Genomic DNA, 15059 nt, shown 5'->3' on the forward strand with positions numbered 1-15059 from the left:
GCATTGTTAGGAAAGGAAGACGCTGTCCAGCTTGCAGGATGGCCAGGGGTTTCTCACCCTCATGGACTGGGTCATGTCCTAAGAGCAAATGTTGAGGTCTCCTTCCAAGCCCCAGTGCAGACATCCCCATCCTAGCTCAGCCCATCACCAACCTCATGACCCCACGAGACACTGTGGGGACCCTCTCCTTCATCTTCACTCTTCATCCTCATTCTTACGGATGTTTGTCAGGGAAGCTCCCTCGGTCTTTTCCCTGTGAGGTCTCGGTGCCTGGTGACAATGTGCCAGCAGCACCGTGGAAACAGCAAAGAGACTAGTGTGTGGGGGGGTGTTGTCATGGTGACGGGAGGCAGCGCTGTCTGATAAGTGGTCCAGAGTGTGGCGTCCTGCTCAACTAATTCTTAGCTGATCCTGGGCAAGTAGCTTCCCTCCCTGGGTGTGAGTTTCTTCATCTGCAAGATGAGGCTAGGGAGGATACTGGCCTCATAGAATGGTTGTGAGAATTAAATGACAGTGTGTCAGAGTAAGGGCCAGATACATGGATGCTGTTGATGTTTATTATTCAGTTGGATGCCTCCATATTTGGGTCAATTTCAGTGAATGTCCAGGAATGCAGAAATCCCACAGGCCATCTAGGGCAGTGTCTCTCATACTGTTTTGACCCAGTAAGAAATACATTTACCTCATGACCCAGAGTTCACAGGCACACGTGCAGACACACACACACACAGACACACAGAGACACAAAGTCTTTATAAAACAATGCTTCTCCTTACCTCTGATATTTTCTATTCATTCTATTCCATTTCATTAAAGAAATGCTGGCTGCAACCCATTAAGTTAATCTCACAGTTCTTAGTCACAAACCAGAGGTCCAGGAGGAAGGTGAAATATTTGAAGACAAAAAAGGAGTTTAGGTCATCACTGGGTTAATAGATAAGGTGACCGAGGATGAGAGAGGGAACCCAGAAGCATAGCTTAAGAGTAGAGAAGTTTCATCGGGTCCATTTCTGAAGGGAAAACACTGTATATTTACACTAAAATATATACATTCTAGGATTCTCTGAATCTCTGTTTCCATTCATCATTCAATCAGTAAGTCACCGTTTTCACTAGGTGACTGCTCTGGGCTCCACCCTGTGCTGGGCAGTGGTGGGGACATGGTGTGCTGGAGACAGTCCCTGGCCCTGTCCTTACGGGGCTCCCAGTCCGGTAGGGGAGACAGACTGTCAGTGACGGCCCAGAGGGTTCAGAGCTGGGTGAAGGAGTCACAGGCAGAGTGGTCCGGGCTGGGATGGGAAGCAGAGAAGCCTGGGAGAGCCAGAGAAGGCGCCTGCTCCAGATTTGGGGTGTCAGGGAAAGCTGCCTGGAGGAGGGGAGGTGTAACCTGGCATCTGATAAAGTCGGGCCAAGGACTAGGCAGGTAGCCTTGTACCACCCTCTCTTGGACGCCCCCTGGCCCGTGCCCAACCCGGGATCTGCCCCTTTTCCTGGTCCAGGTTACCAGCCCTGCGATCCGCAGGTCATCTGCAACCGCGTGGACCACGTGCACGGCTGTCTGGCGGAGCTGCAGGAGCAGGCGGCTGGGCGGCGCGCGGAACTGGAGGCCTCGCGCAGCCTGTGGGCGCTGCTGCAGGAGCTGGAGGAGGCCGAGAGCTGGGCCCGCGACAAGGAGCGCCTCCTAGAGGCGGCGGGCGGAGGCGGCGCGGCGGGAGCGGCGGACGGCGCCCACGACCTGTACAGCACCGCGCGCCTCCTGGCTCAGCACAAGATCCTGCAGGGCGAGGTGGGCGGGCGGCGGGCGCTGCTGCAGCAGGCCCTGCGGCGCGGCGAGGAGCTGGCCGCGGCCGGCGGCGCCGTGGGCCCGGGCGCCGAGACGGTGCACCTGGCGGGCCTGGCGGAGCGCGCGGCGAGCGCGCGGCGGCGCTGGCAGCGGCTGGAAGAGGCGGCGGCGCGGCGCGAGCGGCGGCTGCAGGAGGCGCGGGCGCTGCACCAGTTCGGTGCTGACCTCGACGGTCTCCTGGACTGGCTCCGCGACGCCTACCGCCTAGCAGCCGCGGGCGACTTCGGCCACGACGAAGCATCCAGCCGCCGCCTGGCCCGCCAGCACCGCGCGCTCACCGGGGAGGTGGAGGCGCATCGCGGGCCCGTGGGCGGCCTGCGGCGGCAGCTGGCGGCACTGGGGGGCGCCAGCGGCGCCGGGCCACTGGTGGTGGCACTGCAGGTGCGCGTGGTGGAGGCCGAGCAGCTATTCTCCGAGGTGACCGAGGTGGCTGCTCTGCGGCGCCAGTGGCTGCGGGATGCCCTCGCTGTCTACCGCATGTTCGGCGAGGTGCACGCGTGCGAGCTGTGGATCGGTGAGAAGGAGCAGTGGCTGCTCGCCATGCGTGTGCCCGATTCACTCGACGACGTCGAGGTGGTGCAGCACCGGTGAGCGCGCACTGCTGGGATTCCCCGGTCCCCTTCCTCACGCACACAGTCTCGCGTTCCTTGGTTCAACAGTTCCCATGGCCACTCACCTGGAACCGGGGGTTCCAGTAAAATGGGAATGATATTAGTCCCAACCTCACAGGCTACTGGAGAACAATAAATGGCTTAGTATGTGCAAACTACTTAGCAAACGCCTGGGTCCAGGGAGCCTTCCATGAGCGGCTGCTATTATTACTATGAGGCTATAGTCACCTGGCACGAAATTAACCTGAGCTCCTGCAGGGGTGTCCCAGCCTGACCCCTCTCCCTGGGACTCCCACTGCCCTTGCATAGATGTTACCTCCCTAGCTATAAAGTTGTTCTGACCCTTGTCACTTTCTCTTCCCTCACCCCACTTCACATTTCTTCACAGCAGTTACCATCATGTGACACATTAGATACTGATTTGTCTGTCGGCAGATTCAGAAACGGGTTGTTAAGATAGCGGATGAACCCTCTGCATCTCTCTCTGAGCACGTTCATGCATCCACTCATTCAGTGGGTACTTATTGAGCTCCTGCCCTGTTCCAGGTCTTGGGCTGAGCATTGCTGGAAACACAGGCCTGGTCCCCGCTGTTACTGTGCCCACAGTTACCCAAGCCACAGCCTTGGGCATTGTTTTAAACAAGGGAGGACCATGGCCAACTTAAAACAGATTTCCCTGGCTGCCATGTGGAGGGTAGGTTGGAGGGGGTGAGAATGGTGGCTGGGAGCCCAGAGAGGCAGCTGGGGTGAGGATTCAGGTAGGAGAGGACAGGACTGGACCAGGGCTGGAGCCCAAGTAGACAGGCCATGGGGGCAGACAGGCTTGGGGGGACTGTATGTCCAAAACAGAGCCCAGGGAATGGGGGTGGGGGCTGTCCCTGAGATGGAGACCCAGAGGGAGAACAAACTGGGGGAGATGTTGAAGCTAGTTTGAGTACAGTGAGGACCCTGGAGGAGATGCACAGCAGGCTTTAATGTTGGAGACAGGTTCAAAAGGAATGAGGTTGAAGCTGGAGACAGATGTGTGGGTGATGGGTTCAGGGGCAAGGACTGTGGGAGTGGGTGAGATGGGCCAGGCAGGATGTGAGGGAAAGCTCAGAGGGCCCAGGATGGAGCCCTGAGGAATCTAACATTTAAGGGGCAGGTAGAAGAAGAGGAGCCAGCAAAGGAGCCTAAGGAGGTGAGGTTGGAGAGTTAGGAGAAGAACCAGGGGAAGGCAGCTTCCCAAAAGCCAGTGAACAGGTCCCCAGGGTCCAGGCCTCTCTGAGCACGTCCATCCTTCTCCCGCAGATTTGAGAGTCTGGACCAGGAGATGAACAGTCTGATGGGCCGTGTCCTGGATGTGAACCGCACAGTTCAGGAACTGGTGGAAGGAGGCCACCCCAGCTCAGAGGAGGTGCGCTCCTGCCAGGACCACCTCAACAGCAGGTAGGTGAGGCCTGGGGCTGGAAGTTCTTCTAGGTATCCCACACCAGTTCTTCCCATCATTCTTTTCCTCATTCACCAACTGTAGAAATCAAGAACGTGCACTTTCAAATCCCCGAGATGATAAGGGCCATCTAGTAAATTAGCAAAATCTTGAAAAAATTAAAATACCCAGTGCTAGCGGTGATGTGGTAAAATGAGGACACGATACATTTCAATGGGGTATTAACTTACTTGTTCAGAAATGATTTATTGAGTATCCACTATCTGCCAGGAAATTTTCCAAGTACTTTGGTTTTATCTCCCAATATCCCAATTTCCATAGTAACGTTTCCAGAATTCAGAAGTCTTTAAGAATAGCAACAAATTAAATCTTTCCCGCTAGAACACTGCCAGTAGCTCTTGCAAGGTAGGGTTTATGGATAAAGACACAGATCCAGAGAGGTGAAATCCTTATTCAAGCTTACTCAGTCTAGTAAGTAGGAGTCAGGCCCAGTTCTGCCTGAATCCAGAACTGGGGCTCTTGATCGTGTATATATATATATATATATATATATATATTCAGTCTTCTCGGCAATTCTGTGGGGTGTAAATTACCCATGTGAGAGAGGAGGAAATGGGGGCTCAGAGAGGTGAAGGTGGCCTGAGGTCACATGGCAAGTTATGGGGATCAAGCCTGGATTTGTCTGACTCCAAAGATTGTGCCCTTAACTGCTGTGCTGGAAGATCCCAATATCCAGTGATTTCCAAGTCTCTGTAGACTCAACGATCCCAGGGCACCAGGGCCTAAAAAGATAATGACAGCAATAGTGATTTACGCCGTTTAGTGAGATGATGTGCTAAGTGCTTTAGCCACATGAACTCATTAAACACCCAATGAAGTGGACATAATTATCCCCATTCTCCAAATAAGGAAACAGGATCAGAGATGGAAATGATTTGCCCAAGTTCACATGGCAAATCTGGCCAGAGCAGAACTTGAACTTGAGTCCTTCTGCTTTCAGAGTCCTAATTTCTGCCCTTGTGGTGTGTCCATTCTAGAGGTGACAGAGAGTTCACAAATAGACTAATACATGGACAAGATATTTAGAGAGTTTTAAGGATTTATTTAAGGATTTATGACCTGGTAGGGCATAACTGGAGCTTGGGGGTGATTTTAGATCTTGTGGTCAGCCATAACATTTTGAGCTGGGCCCTCAAAGGGGATGAGAAGGCAGCCAAGGAAGGTCCCCCCATCAGGTGGGTCCTCCAGGTGAGGGACCCGGGGGGCTCGGGTGGACCTGGGGGAAGCCCTTTTCCTTCAGCTTCCCTGAGAAGGGAGGGCAGCCTGCTTTGGGGCCACTTCCCTGGGGGCTGGCTGAGAAAAGGATTTCAGGATGGTGAGGGCAGAGCTTAATAAAAGGGGTGGGGGGAACGAGAAGGATCCAGCCACAGGAAGAGTACAGATGGGGGAGGGGAGGGAGGGTACCGAGCATTCCAGGCAGGGAGCACAGCCAAGGCAAAGGCCCTGATATGGTCTTCGGGGCCATATCAAGTCCCCATATCAATAGTGGGGACTATTATCCCCACTCAATAATAATAGCTAACAGGTACTGTTTTAAGCACTTCACAAACCATAACTCATTTGACTCTCACAACACCCCTATGAGGTAGATACTGTGCTATGTCCATTTTACTGGCGGGGAAACTGAGGCACAGACAAGGTTACTAACCAAAGGGTACATAGCTCAGATTTGACTTTGAGCCTGACACAGCCAGGCAGTCTGGCTCGGATTCTGTGCTTATAAACTGGACCATACACTGCCTATGAAAGGGAACTGAGGCCCAGAGAAATATCATCACTTGCCTGAAGGCACAGGGCAATGTGTAATTTTCCCCATTTATTTATTTTGGAATGAAACAGGTTTGCCTTAGCACCCGGCTTATAGTACATGCTCAGTAACTATTCATTGCATCCAATGTATTATCTGATGTCATAAGCCAGCAGTTCCCACACTCTTTGGTTTCAGAACACTTTGCACTCTTAAAAACTATTAAGGACCCCAAAGAGCTTGTTTTAGTGGGTTATATCTATTAATATTTACTATATTAGAAATTAATACTGAGTAATTTAAAAATATTACGTCGTTAAAAATAACAATAATAAACTTAGTCTGTTAACATAGCTAACATGTTTTAATGAAAAAAAACCTTTCAAAACAAAAAAAATGTAGCGAGAAGGATGGTGTTGTTCTGCGTTTTTGCACATCTGTTTCATGTCTGGCTTAGGAGAAGGCAGCTGAGTTCTCAGGTCTGCTTCTGCAGTCAGTCTTTATCCTGCAGCCTCTGGAAAACTCCACTGTGCACTCGGGACAGAATGCAAGTGAAAAGGCAAATAGCATCTTAGCATTTTGATGAAGATAGTTTTGCCCTTGCTCAGATTACATTTTGAGAACCGCTGTTCTAAGCAAATGTACCCGGTAGAGTCCATTTTACACAGACAGAAACTGGGGCTCGGTGAGATAAGGTGACATTCTAAGGTCACACAGTGGCCGGGTTCTACCTAGGGTCGATGGGCCCTCCACACCCAAGAGGGGTCTCCGTCCTCCTTAAGCCGCCCTGCTTCCCCTGGGCAGGTGGAACCGCATCGTGGAGCTGGCGGAACAACGCAAAGAGGAGGTGAACGCGGTGCTGCTGGTGGAGAACCACCTGCTGGAGGTGGCGGAGGTGCGCGCCCAGGTGCGCGAGAAGCGGAGGGCTGTGGAGAACGCGCCCCGCGCGGGCGGCGCCTTGCAGTGGCGCCTCAGCGGCCTGGAGGCTGCTCTGCAAGCGCTAGAGCCGCGCCAGGCGGCCCTCCAGGAGGAGGCGGCCCTGCTGGCTGTGCGCTTCCCGGCTCAGGCTGCGCGGCTGCATCAGGGTGCCGAGGAACTGGGTGCCGAGTGGGGCGCGTTGGCTAGCGCGGCTCAGGCCTGTGGCGAGGCGGTGGCGGCGGCCGGGCGCCTACAGCGCTTCCTACATGACCTGGACGCTTTCCTGGACTGGCTGGTGCGCGCCCAGGAGACGGCGGGCGGCGGCGAGGGGCCCCTGCCCGGCAGCCTGGAAGAGGCGGACGCGCTGCTGGCGCGCCACGCCGCCCTCAAGGAGGAAGTGGACCAGCGCGAGGAGGACTACGCGCGCATCGTGGCGGCCAGCGAGGCACTGCTGGCGGGCGACGGCACCGAGCTGGGTCCGGGCCTGGCACTCGACGAGTGGCTGCCGCACCTCGAACTTGGTTGGCACAAGCTGCTCGGCTTGTGGGAGGCGCGCAGGGAGGCGCTGGTCCAGGCGCACGTCTACCAGCTCTTTCTGCGCGACCTACGCCAGGCGCGGGCGGTGCTGCGCAACCAGGTGCCCGCTTCGGGGTTGACGCAGGCGGGGGTCTGAGGCCGCGGGGGATTTCGGGGAGAAGGGAATGTATGGAGGAGTGTGTTTGCGGGGACCACTGGCTTCGTGGCTTATCTGCTGTCAGCGGCGGTGTGTGTGTGTGTGTGGCAGGTATCTGGTACGGATGGCTGGGTTTGTGGAGCATCCGGTGTGAACATGTGTGGGTGGATGTGTAACAGAATTTGAGGATTACGATGAGGATTACGATGTGTGGGGTGGCGTCTTATTTTAGGTGACTAACAGTTTATGGACTATTCTGAGTAAGTAATGCATTTGGGTGTTCATTGGAGTGGCTTCTTGGGTTTGTGGATTATCTGGAAGGAAATAAGAGTATGAGGTTGATTGGTGATGGTCAATGGGGTTTAAAGAAGATCTTGGGGTGGATAACAGAGGATGAAGATTATGGTAGAGGGAATTCAGGCTGAGAGATTATTGGGGTCAGTAAATGATGGTGGATTAAGTGGTTCTGGGGGCCTAAATTAGCAGATTATCTTCTTATTGGGAATGGTAATTTGCAGATTTTCTGGAGAGGGTAACTGCCTTTATGGCTTGAGGAATCAAGTGCCGTGGTTATCTGGTAACAGCTAATCCATTTGGGGGGTCTTGCTGGGATGGGAACCAAATTTGAGGATTTGGACAAGATGGAACACCCAGTTTTCAGATTGTCCAAGAGTAGGTACCAGCTTTTAGGGATCATTTTATTTATTTATTTGGCTGCATCGGGTCTTAGTTACGGCCCGCAGGATGCGGGACTTTTCGTTGTGGCATGGGCTTCTCTCTAGTTGTGGCGCACGGGTTCCAGAGCGCGTGGGGCTCTGTAGTTTGCGGCACACGGTCTCTCTAGTTGAGGCGTGCGAGCTCAGCAGTTGTGGCACGCGGGCTTAGTCGCCCCATGGCATGTGGGATCCCAGTTCCTTGAGCAGGGATCGAACCTGCGTCCCCTGCATTGTAAGGTGGATTCTTTACCACTGGACCACCAGGGAAGTCCCTAGGGATCATTTTAGAAAGCATGACTACCTGTGCTGGTTATCTAGAGAAAGCTGACCCAGTTAGAGGATTATCTGGAGAAACAGACCAGGGACCCCTGGAATCATGAGGTTACTAAACATTGGAGCTGAGGTGGCCTTGAGAGACCCTTTCTGATCTACCAATTTTACCAGTTAGAAAACTAACCCCAGAGAGGGAAAGAACTTCCTTGAAGTCACACAGGACCCAGGTCAGTCTTCATCAAATAACCAAATATTTACTGAGTGCCTCCTCTGTGCCAGGCACTATTCTGCGGCTGAGCACAGAGGAAACAAAACACAAAACCCCACCCTCGTGTGGCTGGCATTCTAGTGTGTGTGTATATATGTGGGGGAGGAGATGATAAACAAGTAATAGCATATATAATATCATGTCAGGTATATGCTATGAAAAATAATAAAGCAGGATAAAGGGATATGGCTGGGGGAGGAGGATGCTATTTTTGACAGATGGTCAGAGACCTGAAGAAAGTGAAAGAGCCAGCCATGGGGCTATCTGGAGGGACCAGCATGGGAAAAGGATCTGAAGTGGGACCATACCTGGCGTGTTCAATGCTAGAACACAGTGAGCAAGGGAGAGGAAAGTGGTGGCAAGGCAGGCCGGCAGCCTCTCCCTGGTCCTGGAATGAAGCAGGGCTAAACGGAGCATCACCCCTCCCCCATTCCCAGGAGGTGGCACTGTCGGGTCTGGACCTGCCGGGCACCGTGGAGTCGGTGGAAGAGGCACTGAAACGGCACCGGGATTTTCTCACCACGATGGAGCTGAACCAGCAGAAGATGCAGGTGGCCGTGCAGGCTGCTGAGAGCCTGCTGAGACAGGGCAACGCCTATGGGGAGCAGGCCCAGGAGGCCGTGACTCGGCTGCTGGAGAAGTAGGTCCCTCAGACCCCAGGGGCACAGGGGGTGGGACCTCGGCACAGGGGAGGGTCGAGGAGGCCAGAATTCCCTTTCTTTCCATCACATTTCTGCTCTTCTGTCTCTCTCTTTTTCTTTTCTTGGCCGTGCCATGCGGCTTGCGGGATCTGAGTTCCCTGACCAGAGATCGAACCCATGCTCCCTGCAATGGAAGCGTGGAGTCCTAACCACTGGACCTCCAGGGAATTCCCTCTCTGTGTCTTTGATTTCTATTTAATTCCATATTGCTTTAGATTCGCTTTAAATTGATGATCTGTGAAAAGGTAACTTGTGGTTGATAACCCAAAAGCTGCAAAAGGATATACAATGAAAAGTTTCTCTCCCAAGCCTGCCCTCAGCCTGGGATAGCCGGACTGGTTGTTAAAATGTTAACATCTACTGTGTGCCAGGCACTATTCTAAGCCCTGAACAAAACAGCAACCCTTCCCCACCCCGCAAAAAAAAAAAAACCCAGCCCTCAAGCAGAGTCCTTTATAGGATTTCCTTCAGGCCCGCTTCTTTCTTTCCGTCATTGTTGCTGTTTCTGCCCGTCCTGGTGACCCCAGCTTTCTCCTCTCTGGCATGAGCGAGGCAGGAAGAGAGCCCAGTGCTGCTCCATCTTCTGTCTCCTGATGGAAATCATTCCCAGTCCCTCCACCACCGTCCACAGCCCCGAGGCCCCAGCCCCTTGGCTTTTCAGTCTCTGGCTTCCCTAAATTCATTTGAGACAAGGTTGGAGTTTCCTAAAGGAAAATTTTTATGGAGATTCTCATCCTGAGGATGCAAATTCATGATCTAGCATCCTCCGCTCCAGGCCTGGCCCCTTCCTTCTTTTACCCAGCATTTCTTGAGTGTCTGCTCTCTGCCGGGCTCTGCAGAACGAGGAGGTGGAGCCTGGAGGGCTGTTCCTTCTGAGTCATGCCTTCATTCCTTTGCAGTCATTAATGGCTCCTTTCATTCTATTGTTTATTCATTTATTCTTTTAAAAAATATTTATTTATTTATTTGGCTGCGCCGGGGTCGTAGTTGCAGCACGTGGGAGCTTCGTTGCCGCGTGCGGGATCTTTAGTTGCGTCATGTGGGATCTTTAGTTGCAGCATGTGGGGTCTAGTTCCCTGACCAGGGATCGAACCCGGGCCTCCTGCATTGAGAGCACAGAGGCTTAGCCGCTGGACCACCAGGGAAGTCCCTATTCATTTATTCTTCAGCCAATTAAACAAGTACTGAGTCCACGCTTTGTTCCAGGCCCTGTGTGGGGCAATGCTGGGCGCGCAGCGGTGACCAGGACAGAATACGATTCCTGCCCTCATAGAGCTCGCATGCTGTCTGACAAGGATGGCCCAGAATGGTCAGGGCCAGGATGGGAGAGATGCAGGGGGCCGTGGGAGCCCTGGGGTCAAACAGGGCCTGGTCCTAGTCCCAGCTCTGCCTCTCAACCTGTAGATTCAGAGCAAGTCACTTCTCTCTCCACGAGCCTCACCTCGCCTGGAACCTGGCCCAGTCCTGCGTGCAGGGCGCTCTTGCATCTTGTCTGCATTGGGCACATGAGGCTCAGAGAGGGGAACAGACTTGCCAGAGGCCACAGCTCTTTTCTCACCCTCCCAGAAACAAGGGATTTTCCTCACCCCTAGGACTGATGCTTGACAAGTTGGCTGCTGAAGGCCTGGAGGGATTGAGTGTGGTTCAATTTCAGAGGCATTTCCTATTTCCTGGTTCCTGAGCTGAGTCTTGGCAGGAGGGAGTACATATTTTGCTTGTCTCTGGCCCTTCCATCCAGCTCTGCCCTTGGTTCTCTCTGTAACTTGCTCCCACACACTCCATCTCTTTGCCTCCATCTCCCTGTACAACTATGTATCTCTGTTTCCTTGTCTCTCTCTCCTTGTTTTTTCTACCTATATCTGCATCTCTCTGTCTTTTTTTCCTGCCTCTTTCTCTCTCTCTCTCTCTCTCTCTCTCTCTCTCTCGGATATTTTACTTTTATTTCTGCCCTCCCTCTTCTCTCTGCCTCTCTGTCTCTCTTGCTTTCTTTCATTCATAAAATATGTATTGAGCACCTACTGTGTGCCAGCTCCTTTTTCTAGGCATTGGGGATACAGGTGTGAGCAAAACAGACAAAAAAATCCTGCCCTCACGGAATGACATCCTGGGCGGGAGACAGACAAGAGAAATATGTAGCATATACAGTATGTTAGATAGTGTTAAGTGCAAAGGAGAAAGTTAAAGAAGGAAAGAAAGCCAGAAAGTGTTGGGGAGTGATCAGCAGGGGTCTCGCTAAGAACGTGACATTTGAGTACACTTTGGAGGGAAGACCATTCCACGCAGAGGAAGCAGCCAATGCCAAGGCCCTGAGCTGGGAGTTGCTTATTCAAGGCACAGCAAAGAGGGACCCCCTCAGCCCTCTCCACCAGGCCTCTTGGGCACTTTGCCCTGCACTGTGGGCAGGAGGCCAGACTGCCTGGGGCTGCGGTGCTTGCTGGCTCCGGGGTGGCGGGGCCTGGGTCCAGCCCGGCCAGTTCACTTAGGCCAAGGGCCTGCCCCTCCTTGCCTCCGTGTGGCTCCAGCTGCATCTATCCATGCCCTGCTCTCATCCCTCTCTCCAACTCTGTTGCAGCCTTCTGTCTGTCTGGCTGTGTCTTTTACTGGGGGCATCTGGCCACTTCTCTTCCTGTCCCTTTTTGGGCTGTCCCTCCCCGGACCCTCTCTGTCACTTTCCTTCCCTCTGCTTTCTGTCTACTGCTCTCCTCTCTGTCTCTCTATCTCTCTCGCTGTCTCTGGCACTACCCTTGCTTCATTTCTTCCCTTGTGTTTTCCTATTTTCTCTATCTCTGGGTCTCTTTCTTTGTCTGTCTCTAGTCCAAGTCTCTGTCAATCATTCCCTCTTGAAGTCTTTGTTTTTCTTTATCTCTGGTCTTGTGCCTGTATGTGTTCCTGTTTATCTCTCTAAGCCTTTGCATACCCCCACCTCCCCGCCCCCCCCGTCAATCTATCTCTCCCTCCTGATCTCTCTTTCTCCCTAGGTGTCTCTCATTCTCTAAGTTTTTATCTCTCTCGGTATCTCTTACTCTGTAGGTCTGTTATCTCTCTCTATGGGATTGTGTCTCTCTAAGGGTATTTCTTTCTTTTCAGATATCTGTCTGTCTCTGTCCCTCTCTCTCCCATTCTCTCTCTCCCCCGCCTTCCTCTCCCTCCCTCCTCTCTCTTCCTCCCCCAGCTCTGTCCCTGGCTTTGCCCCCACTGATGTTTCTTTGCCTTTACTCCCATCCCTACCTTACTCTCTCCTCTTCCTCGCTCGTACGTATGCCCCAGGTTCCTAGCCCTGCCAAGCCAGACGCCCTCACAGCCCTACTGCCAGCGCCCCCAGACACAGGCTTCCCCCAATTCCTATCTCCCCACCCCCAGGAGCCAAGAAAACCAACTACGGGCCCAGCAATGGATGCAGAAGCTACACGACCAACTTGGGCTGCAGCACTTCCTCCGAGACTGCCACGAGGTAGGAACTCCACCTGTGCTGGGGCACAGGGACTTCTTTCCTAGGCAGGGAAGTGCTCCAGGACTGAGGCGCAGTGGGGGAGGGGACGCCCCGTCTAAGTCGGTCGCGGAGCGAGGTTCACCTCACGCCGCCAGGAGGCGTGCGGATCCTGGCCTCAGTGCGCATGCTCCTCAAGTCTCCTCCACCAACGCGCTGGGGAAGGAGGGAGGGGCCTTGGGTGCCCCTGGCAACGGCGCGCGTCCGCGCCCACAGGTCCCGCGGGGACGCGCGCTGATCTCACCTTTCCCCGCCGGAGGTTCGTGAGAAGCTCTCTGCTGGGGAGAGAGGGACGGGAGACAGGAGAGGGGTGGGGGGAGCCGTGGGTGGACCAGAAGCCCAGAGCGCAGCTTCGGTCAGAGACAGTCCCCGGCCAAGCCTTCGCCCCTTTAACAGTGTCCAGGAATCAAGCTCTGCCCCTTTAGACATGAACTACACAGCCGTTAGGATCAACCCAAATCAGAGGTGGTCCAGGTCCCCTTCTCCATTAGAGACAGCCCAGGAGATACGCTGCCTTTCTCTCCTTACCCTGCATTCCATAGAAACTATTCTGGACCCTGACCACATAAGAGATGGCCCCATGAGAGATGGCCCAGTAAACATTTTCCTACTCCCAAACAGAGATGGTCCTGGTCTCATCTATCTACCTGACTCAGGATAATTAGTACCCCCTCCGCGATGATACATCTTAAGTTTCCCCCAACCAAAGATGGTTCAGGAACCAGGTCCGAATCTCCCCAATTAAAGATGATTTGATTCCCCCCATGGTGAACCCCCATGTTCTCCCCACACATGAAATGGATAAGGGCTTCCATGTTCCCCCTCCCAACTCAAGTCCATTAGAGATGGGTCTGGGACTCGAGCCCACTAGAGATGAGTTCAAGAACCCCCTGTCCCCCTTCTTCCCACTGGAGATTATTCTGGACTGAAGTCTTATAAGAGATATTTCCGGCTCCCTCCCATAGTTTTTACCCCTGTATAGCTGAGGTAGCCAGGAATCTGAGCCCTTTCCCACCCCACCTCACCCCTTCACATAGCTGAGGTAGCCCAGGCCCCAGCCTACCCCCTCTCCCCCCGCGCCGTTTGATTTGGCCCAGGAGCCCCTTCCCCCTCTCGTTAGATTGTTCTGGACCAAGCAGCAATCATCTGAGATGGCGCAGGAACACCCCCTCCCCATGCTTTAGGGAGGGTGATGATTTCTCCTCTACGCGCATCTGGGGCCCGGCAGAGAGGCGGGCACGTAGGCAGGCAGGGGGCGCGCGCGGGCGGGCGCGCTGCCGCTGCGCGGTGGCGGGGGAGGGGGCGCGCGTCCGCCGGAGACTCAGCCGTCACCACCGCTGCTGCCGCCGTCGCGGTAGAGGGGCAAGAGCCCGCCCGCCCGCCCGCTGCAGGGACCGCCCGCCAACGCCTCCGCCACTTTCAGGTCTCGGGGGCGCCCAGGGGAGGGGGCTGACGCGCACCCCCGCCGAGGCGGGCGGCGGAGGGGGCTTGGGCGCGTGCTCGCCCGCCCGCCGCGGGAGGGAGGGGCGCCGGCGGCGCGGGGGCGGGTCGGTAAGGCGCAGGGACCCCAGCCCTGGGGAGGGGCCCAGATGCCGGGAGCTGTCCGCGGTGCTGCTGCGGGCCGGACTGAGGGGCCGGGTCCCAAGGGAGAGTAGCGGAAAGGGAGGACTTCTAAGGCTACTCCTGGGGTAATGTGGATTTGCCCTGGGGGTTAAGGGGGTCCCAGCCTCTCTAGGGGCCTCTCCTCTGGCTAATGGGGCATCTGAGATTTGCCCTGGGGTTGGGGGACTCTCAACCTTTGGAGAGATTCTTCCCTGGTTCTTGCAGAATCTGTGTTAGCCTTAGATGATGGGGGCGAATCACTTTTGCGGGGGTCTGCCTTGGGCGATGAGGGTCTTGGACTCGCTCTGGGTCTGGAGGGCTCTGACATTTGGGAGCTTTTTTCCTGGGTTGTTGGGGACTCTGGCTTTGCCCTCAGTGATGGGGGTCAATCACTTTTGGGGGGCTTTACCTTGATGACAGAGTACCTCTCCTTCAGGGGCTTTGCCTTCCCTATGAGCTGTGGCTGCCATTGGCAAACTCTTCCCTGCTTGTCGGGAATCTGATAGCATTGGGGGATTCAGCATTTGACTTGGCTCGTGCGTGTGTCTGTGTATGTATGAGGGAGTATGACGCTGTCCTGGACCCCTGGGGAGCACATGCTCAGGGGACATGGAGTGGGGTTTGGCCGACTGGGAATTTGTCCTTGGCTATGACTGTAAGCCAGAGGCCGTGGTTTTTTGTTGTTTTTTTTTTCCCAAGAGGGAGGAGGAGGATCTTGTGACTGAGGGGGG

At 54.5% G+C, this 15059-nt stretch overlaps 1 protein-coding gene across 1 annotated transcript in view; it reads left to right on the forward strand.

The window, feature by feature from the left end:
• SPTBN4 (spectrin beta, non-erythrocytic 4) overlaps window positions 1–15059 on the forward strand; it is a 70370-nt gene that overhangs the window by 23895 nt on the left and 31416 nt on the right. The window contains exons 13-17 of the mRNA XM_082606403.1: window positions 1500–2430; window positions 3745–3882; window positions 6495–7245; window positions 8976–9178; window positions 12600–12690. Of these exons, the coding sequence (XP_082462529.1) occupies window positions 1500–2430; window positions 3745–3882; window positions 6495–7245; window positions 8976–9178; window positions 12600–12690 (2114 nt within the window). The remainder of the gene's footprint in view (window positions 1–1499; window positions 2431–3744; window positions 3883–6494; window positions 7246–8975; window positions 9179–12599; window positions 12691–15059) is intronic.

This window comes from Mesoplodon mirus (genome assembly GCF_964341445.2).
Source record: "Mesoplodon mirus genome assembly, chromosome: 19".
Classification (NCBI taxonomy): Eukaryota; Metazoa; Chordata; class Mammalia; order Artiodactyla; family Ziphiidae; genus Mesoplodon; species Mesoplodon mirus.